At 33.9% G+C, this 19,915-nt stretch overlaps 4 protein-coding genes and 1 non-coding gene across 5 annotated transcripts; 2 read left to right on the plus strand and 3 right to left on the minus strand.

Annotated features, from left to right (window-relative positions):
• Positions 1–493: 493 nt before the first annotated feature.
• On the plus strand, positions 494–1,424 carry LOC18046515 (germin-like protein subfamily 1 member 17). The gene is made up of 2 exons (XM_006442381.2): positions 494–680; positions 801–1,424. The coding sequence occupies exons 1-2, from the start codon at positions 557–559 to the stop codon at positions 1,337–1,339; spliced, it is 663 nt and encodes a 220-aa protein (XP_006442444.1). The 5' UTR covers positions 494–556; the 3' UTR covers positions 1,340–1,424.
• Positions 1,425–1,949: 525 nt separating this feature from the next.
• On the minus strand, positions 1,950–3,556 carry LOC18046516 (putative pentatricopeptide repeat-containing protein At1g53330). Its single transcript, XM_006442382.2, has one exon. It carries the CDS (start codon positions 3,493–3,495, stop codon positions 2,170–2,172), a length of 1,326 nt encoding a protein of 441 aa, XP_006442445.1. The 5' UTR covers positions 3,496–3,556; the 3' UTR covers positions 1,950–2,169.
• Positions 3,557–6,308: 2,752 nt separating this feature from the next.
• Positions 6,309–7,478, plus strand: LOC112099881. Its single transcript, XM_024187385.1, has 3 exons — positions 6,309–6,757; positions 6,913–6,989; positions 7,153–7,478. The coding sequence occupies exons 1-3, from the start codon at positions 6,309–6,311 to the stop codon at positions 7,476–7,478; spliced, it is 852 nt and encodes a 283-aa protein (XP_024043153.1).
• A 1,952-nt stretch (positions 7,479–9,430) lies between these two features.
• LOC112100584 lies at positions 9,431–9,569 on the minus strand. Its single transcript, XR_002906952.1, has one exon. It is a non-coding gene; the product is annotated as a small nucleolar RNA Z247 (small nucleolar RNA).
• An 8,622-nt stretch (positions 9,570–18,191) lies between these two features.
• LOC112099882 (probable disease resistance protein At5g66910) lies at positions 18,192–18,940 on the minus strand. The gene is made up of 2 exons (XM_024187386.1): positions 18,860–18,940; positions 18,192–18,656 (listed from the first exon to the last, which is right to left on the minus strand). Exons 1-2 carry the CDS (start codon positions 18,938–18,940, stop codon positions 18,192–18,194), a joined length of 546 nt encoding a protein of 181 aa, XP_024043154.1.
• Positions 18,941–19,915: the final 975 nt, after the last annotated feature.

Consider the following 19,915-nt stretch of genomic DNA (forward strand, 5'->3'; position numbering starts at 1 on the left):
TAAAATAAAATAAAATTCAATTAATATCCAACACATTATAAAAAACGATTAGCGACATATCAGTTACAACGGCACACACTATGTAACTACAAAAAGTGAGTAGTTCTGAAAATTTCAATTTTTAGGGCCCAGCCTTAAAAATATTTGCGCACCTGCTTAAAACATAATAAAAAACAGTAAAGAATCAAAACGAACATTCACTATTCTGGAAGTTGGAGTTTGTCAATGAAATTTTTAGATAATATAATAATATACAAATAGATTGTCATGACTCAGTATTTCAAAAACAATGTGTTGACGTAAGCAAATGAAGAAGAAAATGTACTGAGATGACAAGTTTCCTCAGTTTTTACAGAGTCACAGATGAACAATTGAAGACTTGGCAAGCCTTCATCGATCTGCTCCGAGCAGGGAAAACAAGACCGGTTCAATAAATCCTCATCTATAAATAGGGTTGCTAACCTTGCAACATTTCTCACCTCGCACTAAGCCAATAAGAATAAGTTCAGAGATTAAACAGAGTGAGATCCCAAAGCTAGCTAGCTAATTAAACACAATGAGAAATGTTCAATTTCTTACAGGTTTTGCTCTCTTGATTTTGGCTTCTTCATTGGCCTCTGCCTTTGACCCTAGTCCTCTTCAGGATATCTGTGTAGCCATTGATGAGCCCAAGAACGCAGGTATATTTTTTACACTTTAATTTTCTCTGTCCTAAAAAATCTTTTAAACTTGTTTATGTATACGTGTACGTTGGTCTCAAATTCACCTTACTAATTAATATTCTGAATTCTTGGACGCAGTCTTTGTCAACGGGAAGTTCTGCAAGGACCCCAAGCTTGCCAGGCCAGGAGATTTCTTCTTATCAGGGCTAGACAAGCCTGGAAACACAGCAAACCGACTTGGCTTCAGTGTAAAAAATGCAAATGTTGACCAAATTCCAGGACTCAACACTCTCGGAATATCAGCAGTCCGTATTGACTATGCACCCTATGGCCAAAACCCTCCTCACACTCACCCTCGTGCCACTGAAATCCTGACGGTTTTGGAAGGAACACTTTATGTTGGTTTTGTGACATCAAACCAGCTAAACAACACACTCATTGCAAAAGTTCTGAAAAAGGGAGATGCTTTCGTGTTTCCAATTGGTTTGATTCACTTCCAGTTCAACATTGGAAAAACAAATGCAGTTGCCATCGCCGCTCTAAGCAGCCAGAATCCTGGTGTCATTACCATTGCAAACTCGGTCTTCGGAGCCAATCCTCCAATCAATCCTGATTTTCTTTCCAAGGCATTCCAGTTGGACGCAGATGTGGTGAAAGATCTTGAGGCCAAGTTCTAAATGTGTAGCTTGTTTGAATAATCTTGCCATTTATACATGTTTCTCGTTCTAATTATTGTCATTATCAGTTAGTTTTGATGTAATAAAGAGATACGTACATGTGTACCTCTCTCAAGTCAGCTTTGTTTGATTTCCTAATGAACCCTTAATTAAATAATGTATTTTTTTTTCAATGTGATCAATGATCTCTTATCTGATCTCGGATTTTTTTTTCCTGGGGCCCACAAATAATTAAGTTCTTGGCTGCGTCGAGCTAGATGGCCTTATCGGGGGAGATTTTCAAATTACATATAGATTATCAGAAGAAGGTCTCACAAAAGACGAAATTATATAAAGTTCTGGGTTATACTAAAAGACAAGATAATCAATGAGCTGGCCAAATCTACGCTGGCTAAGCTCTTACACGTACCTGAGAATCGTTCATAATGTTTTTGAGCATTATGAAACATCTGACTGACATGATAGGCCAAAATGAAGATCACCCATGAAAATTACTGCACAAACCATCCAGAACTGCAAAATTACTGCACAAACCATCCACAACTGCCGTTGCTCTCAGACTGAAGCTAATAATGTTAATGTTTGAATAAGAATATGGAGGCAAGGCCGGTGAGCTAAAACCTGTGCAGACCAAAACAACTACGGACATGAACACAGTGATTGTTGAACATGTAGACAGATAGAAAGATTCACGTCTAGCAACTAGGAGATGTGTTCGCACTTGCAAACTCTCTATTATTGGTTACCAGAGTCTCAAATTTAGGGCCTAATCAAGGATTCAACAAGTTGAGATGCATTCAAGAGCATGTCATCCTTGCACATCTTAGAAATCACAGTTCTCCATGTATCAAAATCAAAACGTTCCCCTTAATCAGGGTACTCAAAACTGACCACAGAACCTCCACATTCCCTATCTCACACAGCTGACCAACAAATGAATGTATACGAGCAGAACGAGGTACAAAACCCTTAAAAATCATCTCATCCAAAATTAAAGCAGCTTCCCCAAACTGCATCCCATCGCATAGCCCATCAAAAAGTATCCTATAGGACACAACATCCGGATTGCAGCCCTGTCTAGGCATATCCTCAAACAAGTCTTTTGCTTCATTGCATTTTCCGTCCTTACAAAGCCCCCCAAGTATTACATTATAACTAATAGGATTTGCCTTACACCCTTTATGCCCCATTTCATCCAAAATTGTAAAAGCTGCTTCAAAATCCTTCTCTTTACAAAACCCACTGATCAATGCATTATATGTCACAGAATTCGGTTTGCACCCACGCTCCTTCATTTCCTTTAAAATCCCAGGAACTTCATTCTTCCTTCCCGCCTTAAAAAGCGCGTTGATCAATGTAGAATAAATACCAGCATCCATTTCAATCTTATTTCTCACCATCTCTTCTTTAAACCCAAGTGCCAAACTCAACTCACCAACCGCACAAAGCCCTTTTATCAATGACGCAAAGACTTGTGCATCAGGCTTCACATTATACACTCTCATCATATCCTCCTTCAACTTTAATGCCTCATCTACCCTCAACTCCAAACAAAGACCATAAATTAACGTCCCAAATGTCACCAGTGTTGGCTGCAATCTTCTTTTAAGCATTTCATCAAACACCTTCCACGCGTCCTCTAATCTCCGACTTACAACGCAACCGTGCATCAATATATTATAACTACAAGCATCTGGGCTAACATATTTCTCCATAATTTGAAACAAATCCGTCATTCTATCAAGCTTTCCGCACGTTAACATTGCATTCAACAACGTGTTGAAAGATTTGACCGTCCTTTGAACATTAAAACTCGACATTTCATCAAACACTTGGAGTGCGTGTTCGAGTAATCGCGCACGTCCATAAAAGCTGATAACATTGCAGAAAATTATTTCCTCGGGAACGACGCGAGTGTCGTGCTTGAGTTGGTGAAGGATTTGCTGCACTTCGTCAAACATCTTGGCTCGGCCAAGCTTGGTGATGATAAGGTCATAGTGAAGGAGATTGTAGCGAAAGGGTTTTAATGGTTGGGCTTCAGTGTTATTGGGGTTAGGATTAGGGTTTTTGAAGAGTTGCAGAGCGAGTTTCGGGTCTTTTTGGAGGCGAAGAAGAGAGGCGAGCCTGAAGGGAGACGTGGGTTTTGCTTTATTCATGTAGTTTTGTTAGATAGGGCTGCGGACATTTGAAAACGCAGTTAATTATTTTTGACCGATTGTTTAGTCTTATGTTTTAAATTTTTATTCGTCGATCACAAAGTTTGAGGGACTCTATGTCACAAATATGACATTTTCCTTATGCGCAGTTAGGATAATAATTTTCTTTTGAAAAATTTGTCGTCGCATAATCTTGATTTTCTTATACCCACAGAATCTTGATTTTTGAAAAACAAATTCTTGATTTTCTTATACTTCAAAAACAATTTCTTGATTTTCTTATATTGAATTTTTTAAATATAAGAGTATAATCATCCCATCTTCATCAAATTTTAATATTTTAAAATATTAGTAATGTTGAGATATATTTTAAAATATTAGAAATATTGAGATATTAGGAAAAATTAACTATAGATATTTTTTTCTAATAAATTGTTAGAGCTTAACAATGTGTTCTTATTAAAATTCTAATATGTAAATCTAAGTAGTTAATACTAGAATGCCTCTTCACTTAATTCAATACATCCATTAACTCTATATGTAAATATATCTTCATTATTTTTTAATCGTAGATTTTTTAATAAAATTTTATAATTTGATATTAAGGTTCATATATAATTGGGAAATTATCATTCGTATATTCTATAGTTGCTCTGTTATCAAAAATACTACAACACTTTGAGGGTGTATCAATCGTCCACCCTAAGTTGACAGAATGTATATGCCGTCCACCAAACTATTATTTGCCGTTTAAATAGGATGACGCCAGAGGGATAATTTGGTTTTTTCATATGATACAAGTGATAATAAAAGAATTTAAGGGTATACAAGTGATAATTTTCTTTTACTTTAATTTAAGTTTCAAGGATAAAATTGTTAATTCACTATAATTCCGTTAACTGTCAAACGGCAGCTAACGGTTTGGTGGTCGGCAGATAGCTTTTGTCAATTTAGGATGGACAATTGATATACCCTTAAAGTACTGTAGTATTTTTTATAACAGAGTAACTATAGGGTCTACAATTGATAATTTCCCTATATAATTAAAAAATAATTATAAAAATTTCAACGTAACTCAATTACAATATATAGATAGTGGAATTGAGATTAGAATTCTTAACTAAAAAACGCTAAGTTTGGATAGAATCGTTCCGAATTAGATATTAAAATTTGTAATAAAAAAACACTCAATTGAATTTGGATATAAATGTTTAGGCAATTTTATTAACAATATATAGACAAATTGGATAATTTAATAATTTTTTTTATATGCTAGAAGAGTATAATGGTAAAATTATAATAAATTAGGATGTAAATGTCTTTTTTAAAATGTTAAGGGGTTTTTTATCCCTTTACCTAAACGTTGGGGGTGTGTTTGTCCTTTTTCCCAAAATAAATTATTTGTCTTTTAGTTAATTTTATTTTCCTCACATCGATGCGTAGATACTTGTGGAGGTAATAACTAGTCATGATCCAATTGGGAGGGAAGATTAATTCCAGAATATGCAATGATCGAGTCAATAGATCGAGCTCTGGACAACTATTCTTATACATATTGTTCATACGAGATTTCAGGTCTACTCATGCACGACCAGGATTCCTCTTCAACAGTTGAATTTGTGGTTGATAGGGAATGATTTCGCGCTGCTCCTTCTAGTTGTATCAGACCAAAAGGTTTACTGCATTTTCTCTTTAAGCTCCTGCACACAAAAAAACCAGTCAGAGCACGCCAGTGATTTTCCCGCGTAAACCCTCTGATGCTCAAGTCAGCAATCGGGGTTTACTGTGGAAAATCCTTGTCACTAATCTTGTGGCTCTATCACTATTTCTAAGGTACTGTAATCTGTCTGGATTCTCTCGAGTTTTCAATAAGAACACCCGCTGGATTTTCTTTTCAGTTAATTTTTAGTGTTTTTTGTAACCAACCCTTTTACCTTTTTTGTTTGCCGCTTTTATAGCCTTTCTGAGAATTTGACCCCCCATGACTCACGTTCGCCACTTTACTTGAGTCCCTGGAAGTGGATGCTTGAATGTTATGGTTGCGGCTAAGTGGACTTCGTGCCTGGATTCTCGGATAGTAGTGCACATCCTGTTAACTGCCGTAGACTGGATCTGCTGACTTCGACCCTCAACAGGAAATGTTCTCGGCGCCTAGCAAAGGGCATCCTCGGAAACAAGTAGAAAACTCTTGTTCCCGGATGCCTGCTCTCGGAAGTCATATTGCTCCTCAATTACAAGAAAGATAAATCCTCGTTTAGGGTATGACAGGTCACATCATAATATACCCCCAAACATCAGTCCCTCAGTTTCTGGTATTGGTAATACAATGGATCAATACTAGAAACTCAGTAGTCCTGGCTTGCTCGGGGTATATTACGACTTTTTGATGTTGAGAGGAGGAACTGCTCACTTTCTACATTCACTCCCTTTTTTAGCTGCTAACAGTTGTTTCCCTGAAGAGTCGCGTTGTAATTAAACGCGGGTAATGTGGAAGGAATCCATCCGTTCGTTTAAATTTCAAATTGACGGTTATGAAACCTTCGGAGTGCGTGCCATTAAATGCTAATAAACTAAAGGTTTCCGCGTTACTTGAGAACCCTAACCATCAAAAGAAAATTTCCTTTTTTAGTCTTCTTTTCATCCTCCGGTGACCAAGCGATCTTCCTCTACCGAAGTTGAAGCCACTTTTCTTACCTCTGTTCTGGCGTGCCACTACTTCAGGTATTATTTCCTCTTTTTCAGTCTTGGATAATTGTCATTTTCTCTTGGGTTGAGTGGCATTTGGTTGTATTGTTCTGGATATAGTTTACGAAATGTCAAAAGGCAAAGAAAATGTAATTGAGATTGATGATGATGAACTAGATTTCTTGCCTGATCTGCTCACAGAGCCCGCTTTCAACCCCAGGATCTCCTTAGAGCCGGTAAGACCCTCTAGTGTTAAGAATAGTGCTATGAGGATGTCCCCTGAAGTAACCACCTCGCCTAGCAATAGTAACGACGAAGGATCTTTTGGCTTAGAGGAAACCATAAGTGGACACCCAAGCGAAGAGTCTGGTGAAGCATCCTCACCAGAAATAGCACGACCACAGAAAAAGAGGAAATTAAGTGGTAGAACTCTGGCCGAACATTACCCTATTGACCTCATGACCTGTTTAACCACAGTAGATGACCTTGAGGAGCTTCGAACCATTTACAAGATCCCTAGTGGTATAGACCTTAGAATTCCGGGGAAAAAAAATACTCACAGCCGACCTCTTAAAGGGTTCGTTACTTTGTTTTAGAAAGCTTTAAATTGGGGATGAGGATTCCATTGCAGCCTTATTTCATCAAAATGCTTAGTGGATTACATTTAGCTCCTGATCAACTTAACCAAAATGGATGGAGAGTACTTTTTGGTCTGTTCGTTCTATGGGACAGGTGTGGTCAGAGTGAGCTAACAGTTGACGACGTCAAACACCTGTATCAGCTAAAAAGCAGCCCTAAGGATGTTGTTGGTATTTTTTCATGTCGAGTACCAAGATAGAAAACCTATAACTGACCTCCCAACAGGTGGTGGTGGTGGGAATTGGAAAAAGAAATTCTTTTTCGTTGGGGATCCCTAGGGTTAAATGGCACAGACTAATGGTCGGAACGTTCATGTCCCCTCCCATTTCACAGTTCCAAGTTACCTGCTCGCTTTAGATGTATTGCACCCCATCTGTCCTAGTGACTTCATTGTTTCTAACATGGTCTCTGCTCATGCTGCAAGTTCTTGGGGTGTACATTACGGCCTTAAACTTGAATTACATAAGCGAGTCGAGACTGCATTGGCGAATTCTTGCCCGTGGAGAGACCTGCTGTCTACTCGCAACTTGGTTGAATCTCGCTTGGTATCCGACGCTTACGCTATGAAGGATATTGTGATTGGGGCTTTGAGTAGAAAACATCCTCGTCGTAATGTTGCTAAAGGAGGTCTCAGCAAGGAGGCTCCCCCTGGAAAGTGAGTCAATGCTATAGAGAAAACTTCCCCTTTGAAGGCATTGCCACCTCCTCCTCCTACGGTTGGTGAAACTAGTGGAACTGCGAGCGACGCTGGTCCTGCTGCTCCCCCCACCAGCAAGACCCAAACATCGATTGCCGGAAGACCAACCAGAGTACCTGACCCCTCACCTCAATGAGTTTGCTAGGCTCGTGAACAAAAAAAGGTCCTAAGGAAGGTATAATCTAGTTTAAGATGAAAGATAGACTCATAAAGAATTTTCATAGACAATGTGGGAGTTGGTAATCCATTGATAATATAAGTAGCTGTGTGAAAAGAATCTACCATAATTTAAGAGGTAAATTGGCATGTGCAAGTAAAGTAAGACCTAGTTATGTGATGTGCCTATGTTTTCTCTCCATTAGACCATTTTGGTTATGAGTATAAAGACATCAATGTTTAAATTGAATTCCTTTTTCATGAAGATAATTGACAAAAGGTTTGAACTCTCCCCCCCAATTAAAATGAAGACACTTAATAGGCCTTTTTAGTTGTTTTGCAATTTAAGTTTTCAAGATTTTGAAGACTTGTAATGTTTCATCCTTAGTTTTTAAAGGAAAGAACCATGAGAACCTAGTGAGATCATCAACAAAGCTTACATAGTATCTGTATCCTTGTGTTGAAAGTATAAGAGTTGGTCCCTATAGGTCTGTATGAAGAATTTCTAAAGGATGCTTTGTTTTAGTTTCAGTAACTGGAAAATGCAGTTTGTGCATTTTGCCAAGTTTACAAGCATCACATGATTCACAAGCATCACATGAATCACAAGCTTTATTTCCAGTTATGTTTTTAAAGGAAGAACATGATTGAATTACATGATTTAGTACTCTAGAGTTTGGATGCCCTAGTCTTTGATGTAAAATAGATGCACTTAACAAACATTTAAAGTTTACATTATCAGTAAATGCTATTGTTTTATTATTGGAATCAGAAATGATAGCTGAAATCATTGAAAGAGGAATGATAGACACATTTAAGACAATTGATTTAACATTAATAACAAGATTTTGAGTAGAAGACTCAGAGACATTCTTATTAGAGGAGATCAATAGCAATCTGTATAGACCTTTTTCAGCCTTGCCCTGTAGTATGATCAAATTCTTCACCCTGTCTTTCACAAAACAGAACTTATTAGTAAATTCAACAACAATGTCATTATCTTTGATTAATTGAGATATACTTATAAGATTTTTGGTTATTTGTGGAACTAATAGTATATTATTTAGTTTAAGTGTAGTGGTGGAATTTAATGAACCATGCACCCTAAGAGTAGCATTCCCAATCTGTGTGTGATATTCAGGCCAATTCCATTACCAATGATAAGTTTGGATGTACTTGCAAAAGAGTATGTGATTTGCATATTGTTCTTATTATTTGTAAGATGTTGATTAGCCCCACTATTAAGGTACCAGTTGGCATAAGAAGGACCTTCCATATCAACCAAGTATGCAGCTCTTGGATTTCTGTTTGGAGGTGGCCTGTAGGATCCAGAAGCAATAAACTCTTCCAATTTCCAGCAAATGTTTACTGTATATCCTATTCTCATGCAGATTTGACAGGTTGGCTTAGAGGAATTCCGTTGAGATTTAGAGTTTCTGGGTGCTCTTCCATTGTTAAATCTACACTAATAGCCTTGGTGTTTCAATTTCCTACTCATTTTTTGTTATCTCCTTGAAAACCTCTAAATTGAGGATTGGATCTAAAAGCATTACTAGTAAAACCAGAGCTCGTATATCCTCTTTTATATCCATTATTGCCAAAGTTTCCATTATTACCATAACCAAAGGTATAGCCATAACTACCAGCACTTTCATTTCCTTTCTTAGGTCCTCTATTCCATGCAAAATTAGTTTCAAAATTCTGCTTCACATTCATATTAGCAAGCTTTTGAGCTTTTTGTTCAATTCTAGCTTCTTGAGTCAAAAAGCAATGCATAAGTATCATTAATATTCATTTTGCCAGCACCTACTTGTCTAGTAATGTAAGTAGTTACTGAGTTATAATCTGGTCCTAAGCCAGAGAGTATATGCAAAATCAAATCATCATTACTCATTGCACTTCTTGCCGCAGCCATATTATCAGCTATAGTTTTCATTTTGAGAAATAGTCAGTTATTTTCAAATCATCGTTCTTAGTAAATTCATCATGTACCTCAGATGCGGGAGTCTGGATTTTGATTGTGATCCAAATTGAACCTCAACAACTTTTCATACTTCAAGTGATGTTTCCAGATTGAACACAAGACTAATGATGCCTTCATTCATTAAAGAGAGCTACCAACCGAGCAACACCCGATCCTATGATCTCCATGTTACATAATCTAGATTCTCCACAGATCTAGCATTAACACCAATTCCTTGAGTGATGTGAAAATGAGGAGGATTAATTATTTCATCAATGAGCTTTTTTAGTTTGTTACCACGAATTGATGCAAGAACCTGTGATCGCCAGATCAAATAATTTAATTTATCTAGCTTAACAAGTGTGTTAAAGGTAAATGAAACATTTGTTGAGTTAGTTGCAGCATTAGGAACTTGATTAGAAGAAGATGCAAGATTCATAATGGGCATTATTGGCACTGATACCAAGTCGAAAAGATCAATTTGAGTGTTTGGAAACTGAGAAAATTAATAAAAATTAAAGAAAATAAAAACTGAATCTGGAAGCTTTTTTCACATTCATTAGAAACTTACGAAAAATATGTACACATGAACTGTTTATATACAGTGTTGAGCTTTAGCTAATTACTATAACTAACTTCACCTAATTGCAAAAAATTATAACTAATTAAGCTGACTATCATGTGCACAAGTAGTCACGTAACTACCAGGTGCTAGCTGGTAGCTCATATCATCAACTTGTAATGGTATGCAATAGCTGCAGCAATCCCTTGCTTTGTAACCACTGTAACCCTCTGCTTTGTTGACTATGCTGCATGTGTGTGCTTTCTTAACACACACACACACACACACATAGTACTACTGATACTCACTATCCCATTTACCAATTTGTTAACTTAAACTCATCCTCAAAATTATAGTATATATCTAAATTTGTTCCAAATTAACCTACATTAATGGCTCGTTTCAACTCTCTTATTTTGATCGTTGTCCTCTGTGCTTTAGTTTTCAATTCACCATCTTTAGTTTTCAATCCATTTTGGTTAATTATTTAGTGTACTCACATGCAGGTAGATTAATATTGTAAAACCAGGCATTTATTTAACAAAGTGCCATTAGTAGTGTTCCTAGAACATAGAATCATTTGATCTGAAAATAAGCAAAACGATTAACATAATGAGCCAAGCAATAATAGGAAATCCTGATAGTTTTGCAAGTTTAAAGTGCTAGTAACTTGCTTTATTGAATTGAAGATCGTGATGATCATATATATCTTACGTTGCAAATGCATTCCTTTTTGACACATCGAGGTATTCGAAGATTGTTATGTCTTCTAATTCACGAAGGTCCCGGAATATAAAATTAAAAACTATAGCAAAAGTTGTATAAGATAATCACAATCAGGGACATAGTCACAAAAGTTGATACAATTTTCAAGATTTAGAAATAATAAATAAGACATAATAATCTAAAATTCAATCGGGTTGATCCAAGCCCGTATTTGCTCACCCCTAATTACGGGTATCTAGGTTCACACATTAAAAATATTTATATGTAAAATTACTCATATTTTACTATTTTTTTAAAAAAATAATCATCCAATACTAAACAAATCTAAAATATTCTAAAATAATATTTATGGGTACTTGGGGTGTATTACAATATATATGTGTAATGCATTTTTAGCTTAGAGTTTGTGTTTTCTTATATAAATTTTATTTTTTATTTAATTTATTTTAAAAAAATATGCGGACCGAATATTCGGTCTTTCCAATACAAGTGCATCAGATTTTTATGGGTCCTAAATTTTTACATCTAAATCCACATTAATTATTATGTGAATCAAGATTTTTCCAAATTTAAATCTTTACGGATCGGGTTAGATCCAGATTTATTTGCCATCTCTAGTCACATCACTCAGTAAAGCAGCATTCAACCCAATAAAAACCACCATCAAGGCCCCTTAAAATCCCACAACAAGCTAATAAATCAAGGTTACTCTTAGTTATACCATCAGACAGGGCCGGCTCCAAGGATTCATGATCTTAGGTGAGTATTTTTTTTATGCCTTCATACATTCAATAACATCAACCGTCAAATAAATATAAAATAGTTCATAATATATTCAAGCTCTACATTAATAAAAAAAATTCGTAAAAAATAACAATAATTTTAAATTGTATAACTAGAATGATAACACCTTAAAAATTGACTAGTTGAGATGAATATGATGATTAGATGATGGAAATAGATTTCATAGAGAATCATTTTCTTTCTAGAAAAAAGGAGCAAGAAATTTTTTAATTGAGATTATTGTTGATTGAAAATATATTCATTTTAAGGTTTTCATTAGAGTTTGAAGAATACAAAGAGTCAATTCTAAGGTAAATAATTTTAATAGAGTATTTGTTTCTTCTGGAAAGTGAAGCATTTAAATTTTTTCCTTGGAAAGATTAAACAAAAAAAGAAATTAACAGTTAAAATAATTAATTATATTGTGAAGATTATCAAATATTAATTTTTTAACAATAAATCTTAGATTATCAAATATAGAATTTGTACTGAAATTAAAATTCTTTTAGATAATTATGAATGAGAGTAATAATAGGGAGATGTCTAAAATTTGGATTTCCTATAAACATAACTTAAACAAATCTATGAAATTGTAAAGAATAATGATTAGTAATTAGTGTATTAATAAATAAATGCTCAAACTTGAGGGATTTTTAAAATTTCGGGTCTTAGGCAACTGCCTAGTTAATCTAGTATTGAAGTTAGAGCTAGCAAAATTTGACATGACCCATTTACCCGACACGAATATGATTCGAATAAATGAGTCTGGATCGTATTGATGCGATTATTTAATAGGCTGGATCCGAGTCAACACGAATTGATTTTTTCCATGTTGAGTTAGCGCTCAAGTTCTTAATAATATGATTATGAAAGAGATAATTGTATTGTATCAATCGGAACCCTATAACACAACCCATTAAAATATGATCTTTTTGACGTCTACAAAAATTGTAAGAATACATTTTTTGTTGAAACCAAACCAATCACCAAGACCAATTTGGAACCCCCAAGACCCACTCTATGAAACTTGATCTTGTTCTGGAATTAATCACTAAACTAAGTTTTGACAAGAAACAAGAATAACCACTGGAAATCAATCACACAATCAAAGAAAATCAGATCACACACTTTCCACCAAGGATTATAGTGGTTCGGCCAATTTCTTGCCTACATCCACTGTGGAAAACGAAGCAACCCTTTCACTGATTTCAAAGAACAAGTTACAAATCTGGAGAAAACATGTAAATGAACAGATACTCTTAACAACAGATCCTATGGTCTTTTATACTCCACTCTAACCAATCTGAAAGAACCCCAAGAAACCAGTTCACGCTCCTGGGTTTCCAGCCAAGAGGACCTCCAACTGCTTCCCGCGTGAGCTAACGGTAAAAAACCAATTCTTGAATTAGCTTTGGGACACTTGTCAAACGCACATGTAATCTATTGATTAAAACGCAGAGTTGGCTGCCGTTTGGATTAGTGAAACACGTGACGCATCACATGCATTACTAATGACTCCAGCCGACATAACTTTTATATCAATTAGTTGTTCTGAACTCAAATGCTTGACATATCGTTTATCCTTGCTGACAAACAAACGACGTGTCATACACATCCCTGAGACCAGATTTGAGCTTCATAATTCCAACACTTTTAATTATGCTAAATAAAATTAAAAAATCTAAACTTAATGTTACTACCTTGATAAAAATCTAAATTGATGCTAATTGAAAAAAAAAATTACTACTAATAGATAAAAACTTACATGCTACCAATTAAAATAAAATTTCTCTCTCTCTCTCTTATAAATTTTTTAAGGATGAACATGTAAATGTGTAATATTTTAGTAGACATATATGGGATTGGTTACATAAAACCATCATGGGTCCGTATAACTGAAAAAATAATTGTTATAATACTTTTGTCAATCTCTTCATACCACATCGATTTGTGCAAAACTGTATGTGCCTCTATCATTATTTTGTTTTCTAATGTTAATATATTATATTATTTACACACATGCGCGCACACACACATATATAGCTTCTTAGATGCAGATGTTTGCGATAAATTTCATGTGGATAGGTACTTGCATGTTCTCGCAAAAAGTTTTACAACATCATAAATATTCTACAAAAACCGTGAAAGTGCATATCCACACGAAAATTCATGCGAGGACATCCGCATTTGAGAATTATAAATACATACATAACCAATTTGTATCAAATATTGTGTGATGTTTGATGTAAATCCTATTAGATATATAGGTATTAAGGGGGTTATTAGATTGTATCCTATCAAAAATTAAAAAAAATTAAATTAATTAATTGTTTAAATAAAGTTAGGAAATACATTTAAAGTTTCAAAATATAGCACACTGAAAAGAAAAAAATCTCAATGTTTAGATCAATACATGAAATGAATTGCTTAGGAAGCTATACATGTATATTTAATTATTTTTTATTTTATATTATTATCAGATAAGATATAATACGGTGTTATATAACTATATTTTAACTTATTTATTTATTAGTAAGTACTAATGCCATATTTACAAGTTTAATTTTTTATTAAATAATATTTTTTTATTCTTTTTGCTGATTCATGGATTTTTACGGATTTACAGAAGTAAATCTATATCCAATCCACTGACTACGGATTTTGAAATTTTCAATCCAATTCAATCCACTAATCCACGGATTGAATTTTTACGGATAAGATTTCTATAGATCAAACGGATTGAGTGGATCGGATTGGATTCTGAACACCCCTAGGATTTGGGACATGCATGAAAATAAAATAAAAACTATATTATTATATGAAAATTAGAATAAATAAGGGGTATTAATAAATTTTTTTCAAGTGATTTATTTTTACTCTTATTTTTGTGGTTCAATCAATTAGAGGATGGGGATATTTCCATCCCACTATTTTTATAAATCCTCCCCACTTCTAGAAAACAATTACAATAAGTTCACAATATTCCTAAAAAATACAAATTAATAAAAGTTTTGCATAGTTAATCAATTAAATCTTTCTATTAATTTTTTTCTTAGGTTCTTTGACCATCTTTGATCATAAATTTTAATTTACTATTTTATTATTATGATATAAAAAGATAAAAATTACCCTCATAAATCATGAGTTATTGTATCTAATAATTTGGGTATTTAATTTTGTGACTTATAATCTAATATTTTTAAATGAAACGTAATTATTATTTCACTACCTTTACGTGTAAATGACATAAATTTGACAATCTAATAATTTATATGAGAATTGTGCTATAAATGTACTATGTTAATTTAATTAAATAATAATAATCATACTAATAAAGTAGTAGTAGAAACAATGAGTTTGGCACAAATTAGAAAAATATTGAAGTTAAAGTAAATTCTTGATAATTTTACTTTATAAAGGTAAAATAGTCAATTTAAACTTATGTTAAAGCAATCTTTGTAGTCAAATATGCTAAAAAAATCTAAGTCACAAAAAAAGTGAATTAAGATAAATTTAATTAATTAATTCTCCAAAATTCTTCTCGATTTGAAAATTTTTTAAAAAAGTGCCACTTTTATAATTATATTTTTAAAATGGGGTGGATTTACAAAAAAATGTGGAGTGGGGATATCATCGCTCCCAATTATATAATGTCACATTAGTTTATATAAATTTTTTTAATTATAATGATCATCTTATTTCATTCATTATATATATATATATATATATATATATGGGGTCGTCTAGAGCTCGATCTATTGACTTGGTCATTGCATATTCTGGAATTAATCTTCCCTCCCAATTAGATCATGACTAGTTATTACCTCCACAAGCATCTACGCATTGACGTGAGGGGGGAAAAAAAAAAACTAAAAGACAAATCATTTCTTTTTTTTTTTGGGTTGGGGGGGGGGGGGGGGGAGAGAATGTAGGAGTACGGGCAAAGCCCAAATTATTCGACTAGAACTCCTTAAAAACCACTAGCAAAAGTTAATTACTTATCTATACTTTTCAAAGTAATTAAAACACAAATCATTTACTTTAACTAATTGATCATATTATGCGTACATACTATTGCTCTATTGATTCTTATTCCTGATTTTGTCTCCATTTTTGTATGTCTATCGTTAGGCTAATTTATACTTAATAATTAGCTCAAGAGTTTTGTAACTATTCTCAGTTAATGTAGAATATTTTCCCTATCAACACTAATCTCTTTGGTTTGAAATTCCAGAAACTGACCATCAAGATTTTCAATTTGGAATCTCATCCATTTTACAAAAAGAAGAAGAAGAAGAAGAAGAAGAAGAAGAAGAAGAAGAATAGAATCATAACTTCCCTCACACAATTTTCCTCGAACTGAGCCGCCTGTGGAATATCCATTTTCATTGATGAATCACACGTGCAGAGAATTTGGTGCTGAAATCTGAAACCACCATATATAAAGCGTACTAATCCACACATTCAATAATAATAGTAATAATAATAATAAATAAGTTAATTAACTATAAACTTTTTAAATAAGCATCGCAATGATTTCGAGATTGAGGTACCACTAAAAAGAGAGTAATATTATTCAACATTTAATTAAAGCCAACATGTAATTTTTCCTCAGATGAGAATTGGGAACCAATTTTCAATTTTTTTTTTAATTCGCCATCATGTACAAGTAGAATTGTTTTCCTCTTTTGACCAAGTATACAAGTAGAATTAATCTTTAATACTGGAATGGGAAATAAAAATTAAAGATTAAGCAATGACCCCGTAATTTACTTGATTGATGACGGGTTGTGATACAACTCTGCAACTCAGAGTTTATATCATAGATTTACGCTTTTCGAGCAAGTGCTGACTCCAGCAAAAAGAAGTAAAAAGAATTGAAATTAATTGAGAAACAGAGATAGCAGGAGAGACGGAGAGAGAAGAAATATTTGCCGTTCCATTCCTTTGTATGACGTATTCCCCTCTACATATATCTTTTACCCCTCAACATTACACGTGTAACTAACCAACAACGTAATGATTTTTAAAAAAAATAGTCACAACAAAATAACAAAATCACAGCTGCCATCTTTCCCACTCTCTTTGTGCCTTCTCGAATATTTCTTAGGTAATGTAATCTTTGAGGTATGTTGGTGCCCTGCTCATACGAGCTGGACCTTTTATGTGCTCCTCGACCAGCTGGGCTTCTTCCTCTGTTTCAAGTGCAGACTTGTCATTAATCTCGGGCAAAGTTGTATCAGGTTGAGTGCTGCAATTGGATTTAATTGCTCGACTACTTGTTCTTTTTAACTCTTTACAGAAACAGACATCCGCTCAGAATTTTTGAGCGGATGTGCACTTTCATGATACTGTAAATATTCTTTTCATATATACGTGACATTACGATCTTGATTCTTATCGTACTTGTATGTCATAATGATTTTAAATTTCACCATTTTATAAATTACATGATAGTGTTGATTTTTATCAATAAAATATTTACCTTGAAGATAATGGATGTGCAAAAATGGAGAGAAAATCGAGGACATGATCCAATTGAGTAATGACATGTGTACGCATAGTCAATTGGTTAAAGTAACGATTTGTCTTTTATTTATTTATTATCTTTTAGCATTTTTGTCCTCATTTTTGTTCTTTTCTACCTACTACTCTTTCTTTGAAGGTTTCAGGTTTCAACGTCGTTGCGTGGCAGTAGTTAACTACTAACTAGTCATGATTCAATTGGGAGAGAAGGTTAATTTCTAAGAATATGCAATGATGAAATCAATATGCCGAGTTCTAGACGAATGGATGTTATTGCTAATAGTTAATTAATCGAAACTTGCAGATCAATTTTTTTTATTTAATAATTTGAGAGGACAATATAACTTGCAGATCAAACGATCAAGTTAAATATTATCAAATGAGTTGACTGGGGTAGGTTGCATGTCATAAGTCCCATGCAGTATGCGTATGTTTAAATTTTTAAAAAATAAATTGAAAAAATCTATATCGATATTTTTTAATATAAAAAACTTTTTTTCCATATGCATTGCTTGCGTTGGAATCAACCGTAAACCGTAAACTCTCTTTCTCGCCACATTTTTCATAGTCATAGCATAATCTTCAGAGAATTCGACTAACGAAATGCATGCACGTCTGAGATTTAATTTAAGCCCATTTGGTAGTGAGGTAATGTGGCTTCTAAATGGAGTAAAAGTTACTTCTATCAAAAAAAAAGTTCATAGATGATTAGAAAAGATGATTGGTAAAAACAATTACTAATTAAGTATATACATTTTTGTTTAGAAACATAGATGAAATTAAAAAAAAACCACATGTAAAGAGACTAAAGGCTGATAAAAAGCCAAGAAAATAATGAACCATCATACCTTGCAGTGGTATACTATTAATTAATTATTTTTTTCTCTAACACCCACAGTGTCATAATTTAATTTGTTATTATTTTTTGTTTAAATATCAGCACTCACACGCCCCAACAGCTAGGCTGCGGCAACCCATTGGCTGGGCATAACAAAAGCTATACGTTGAAGGCGCTGGGTATCAAGCGCTTGTCCAACCTGGAGCACTCCGGAAAGCTCACGAAGAGAAGATTCCATATTCCGAAGCCTTTTTTCGTATTTCCTCTTCTTGTACAAGTTCCAGCGACGGATGCTTGAGCACTTTGAAACCAGAGCTTCCCCTTTCTTCAGCTGTTGAAGAAACAAACGAATGATCTCTTCTCTTTTATTAGAGTCCTCCAGCTCTTGATTTAACCTATCCATTTCTTTGATCGAAGGACTTAACAAGCTGATGGTGTTTTCAAGGCTGTTTAGGGCGTCTCTGAAGTTGCTGCACCTTGACTTTGATTCTTTAATCGCCACCGTCATCTCTTGAAACGCAACACCTAGAATGGCCCCTGCTAAGAGACTTCCCACTGCCGTTGCTGTTATGATCTGCTCTGTTAGCTTTCACAAAAATTAATACAAAACAATAAGGCAAGAAAACAAGTTGATACATGTACAATTGCAACAAATCCTTTGTATAGAAAATTAAGTCTTCAAAGATAACCAGATAAGTGAAGAATGGACCTATGTCAGTCAACCCGTTTTGATAATATTTAACTTGATCATCAAGTTTCAGTTAACGATTTTATTAAAAAATATAATACCAGGTCGTCTAGAGCTTTTGGTCTAGTTGATTCGATCATTGCATATTCTTGGAAATTAGTTTTCCCTTCCAATTGGATCATGACTAGTTATAACTTGTTATTAATTATTACCTCGACAAGGATACACGCATCAACGTGGAAAAAAAATTAATTAACTAAAGTACAAACCTCGCTTTTTAAATTTTTTTCGCCCTCCAGAAAGGTAGCAGGTAAGTGGACCAAGTCAAATTAATGAACTTAAACTCTTTGAAACCACTTGGTCAAGCAAAAATTAATTACTTATTAATGTTTTTGAAAAATAATTAAAAGACAAATTATTTGATCATAATATATACCCATGTCATTACTCTATTGGTTTGTGTTTCCGATTTTGTCTTCAATGTTTTAATGTCTGTTATAGAGCTAACTCATATTTAAAAGTTAATTTAAAAGTTTTGTAACTATTCTCAGCTGATGCAGAATATTTTTCGTTTAACAATAATTTTTTTTTATTTGAAGTTCTACAAACCGACCTTCACGTTTCTCAATTTGAATCTCATCCATTTACCAAGAGAAAAAGAAAAATAATAATAATAATAATCACATCTCGAATCTTAACTTCCTTCACAATTTTCCTGGGATTGAGCCGCCTGTAAAACATCCATTTTCATTGATGAATTCAACTTGCAGAGACTTTAGTGACTGAGACCATCATAAAGTGTAATATTATTCAGTATTTAATTAAGTTCAATATGTAAATTTTCTCTGATGAAACTGGGAAGGTTTCTCAATTTATTTATGTGCCCGTCGTGTACAAGTAACAATCTTTTGTTTTTAACCAAGTGCACAAGTAGCATTAATCTTTGAGTTAGGCATCCTAACATCTAAATCTCAATTTAAGTCTTAATTGATGTAACATTCATCCATTAGATAGTAGTTGTTAGACCAAAATATGAAAGGCCCAAACCCACAAAAAATATAGGCCCAATAAAATTATTCTATATAAAATAACTCAAGTCTGTTCTCTATAAGAACGACCTAGGTCCATTCTTTACAAAGAACGACCTATGTCCATTC

The sequence above is a fragment of the Citrus clementina genome, unplaced genomic scaffold, assembly GCF_000493195.1.
Source record: "Citrus clementina cultivar Clemenules unplaced genomic scaffold, Citrus_clementina_v1.0 scaffold_3, whole genome shotgun sequence".
NCBI lineage: Eukaryota > Viridiplantae > Streptophyta > Magnoliopsida > Sapindales > Rutaceae > Citrus > Citrus x clementina.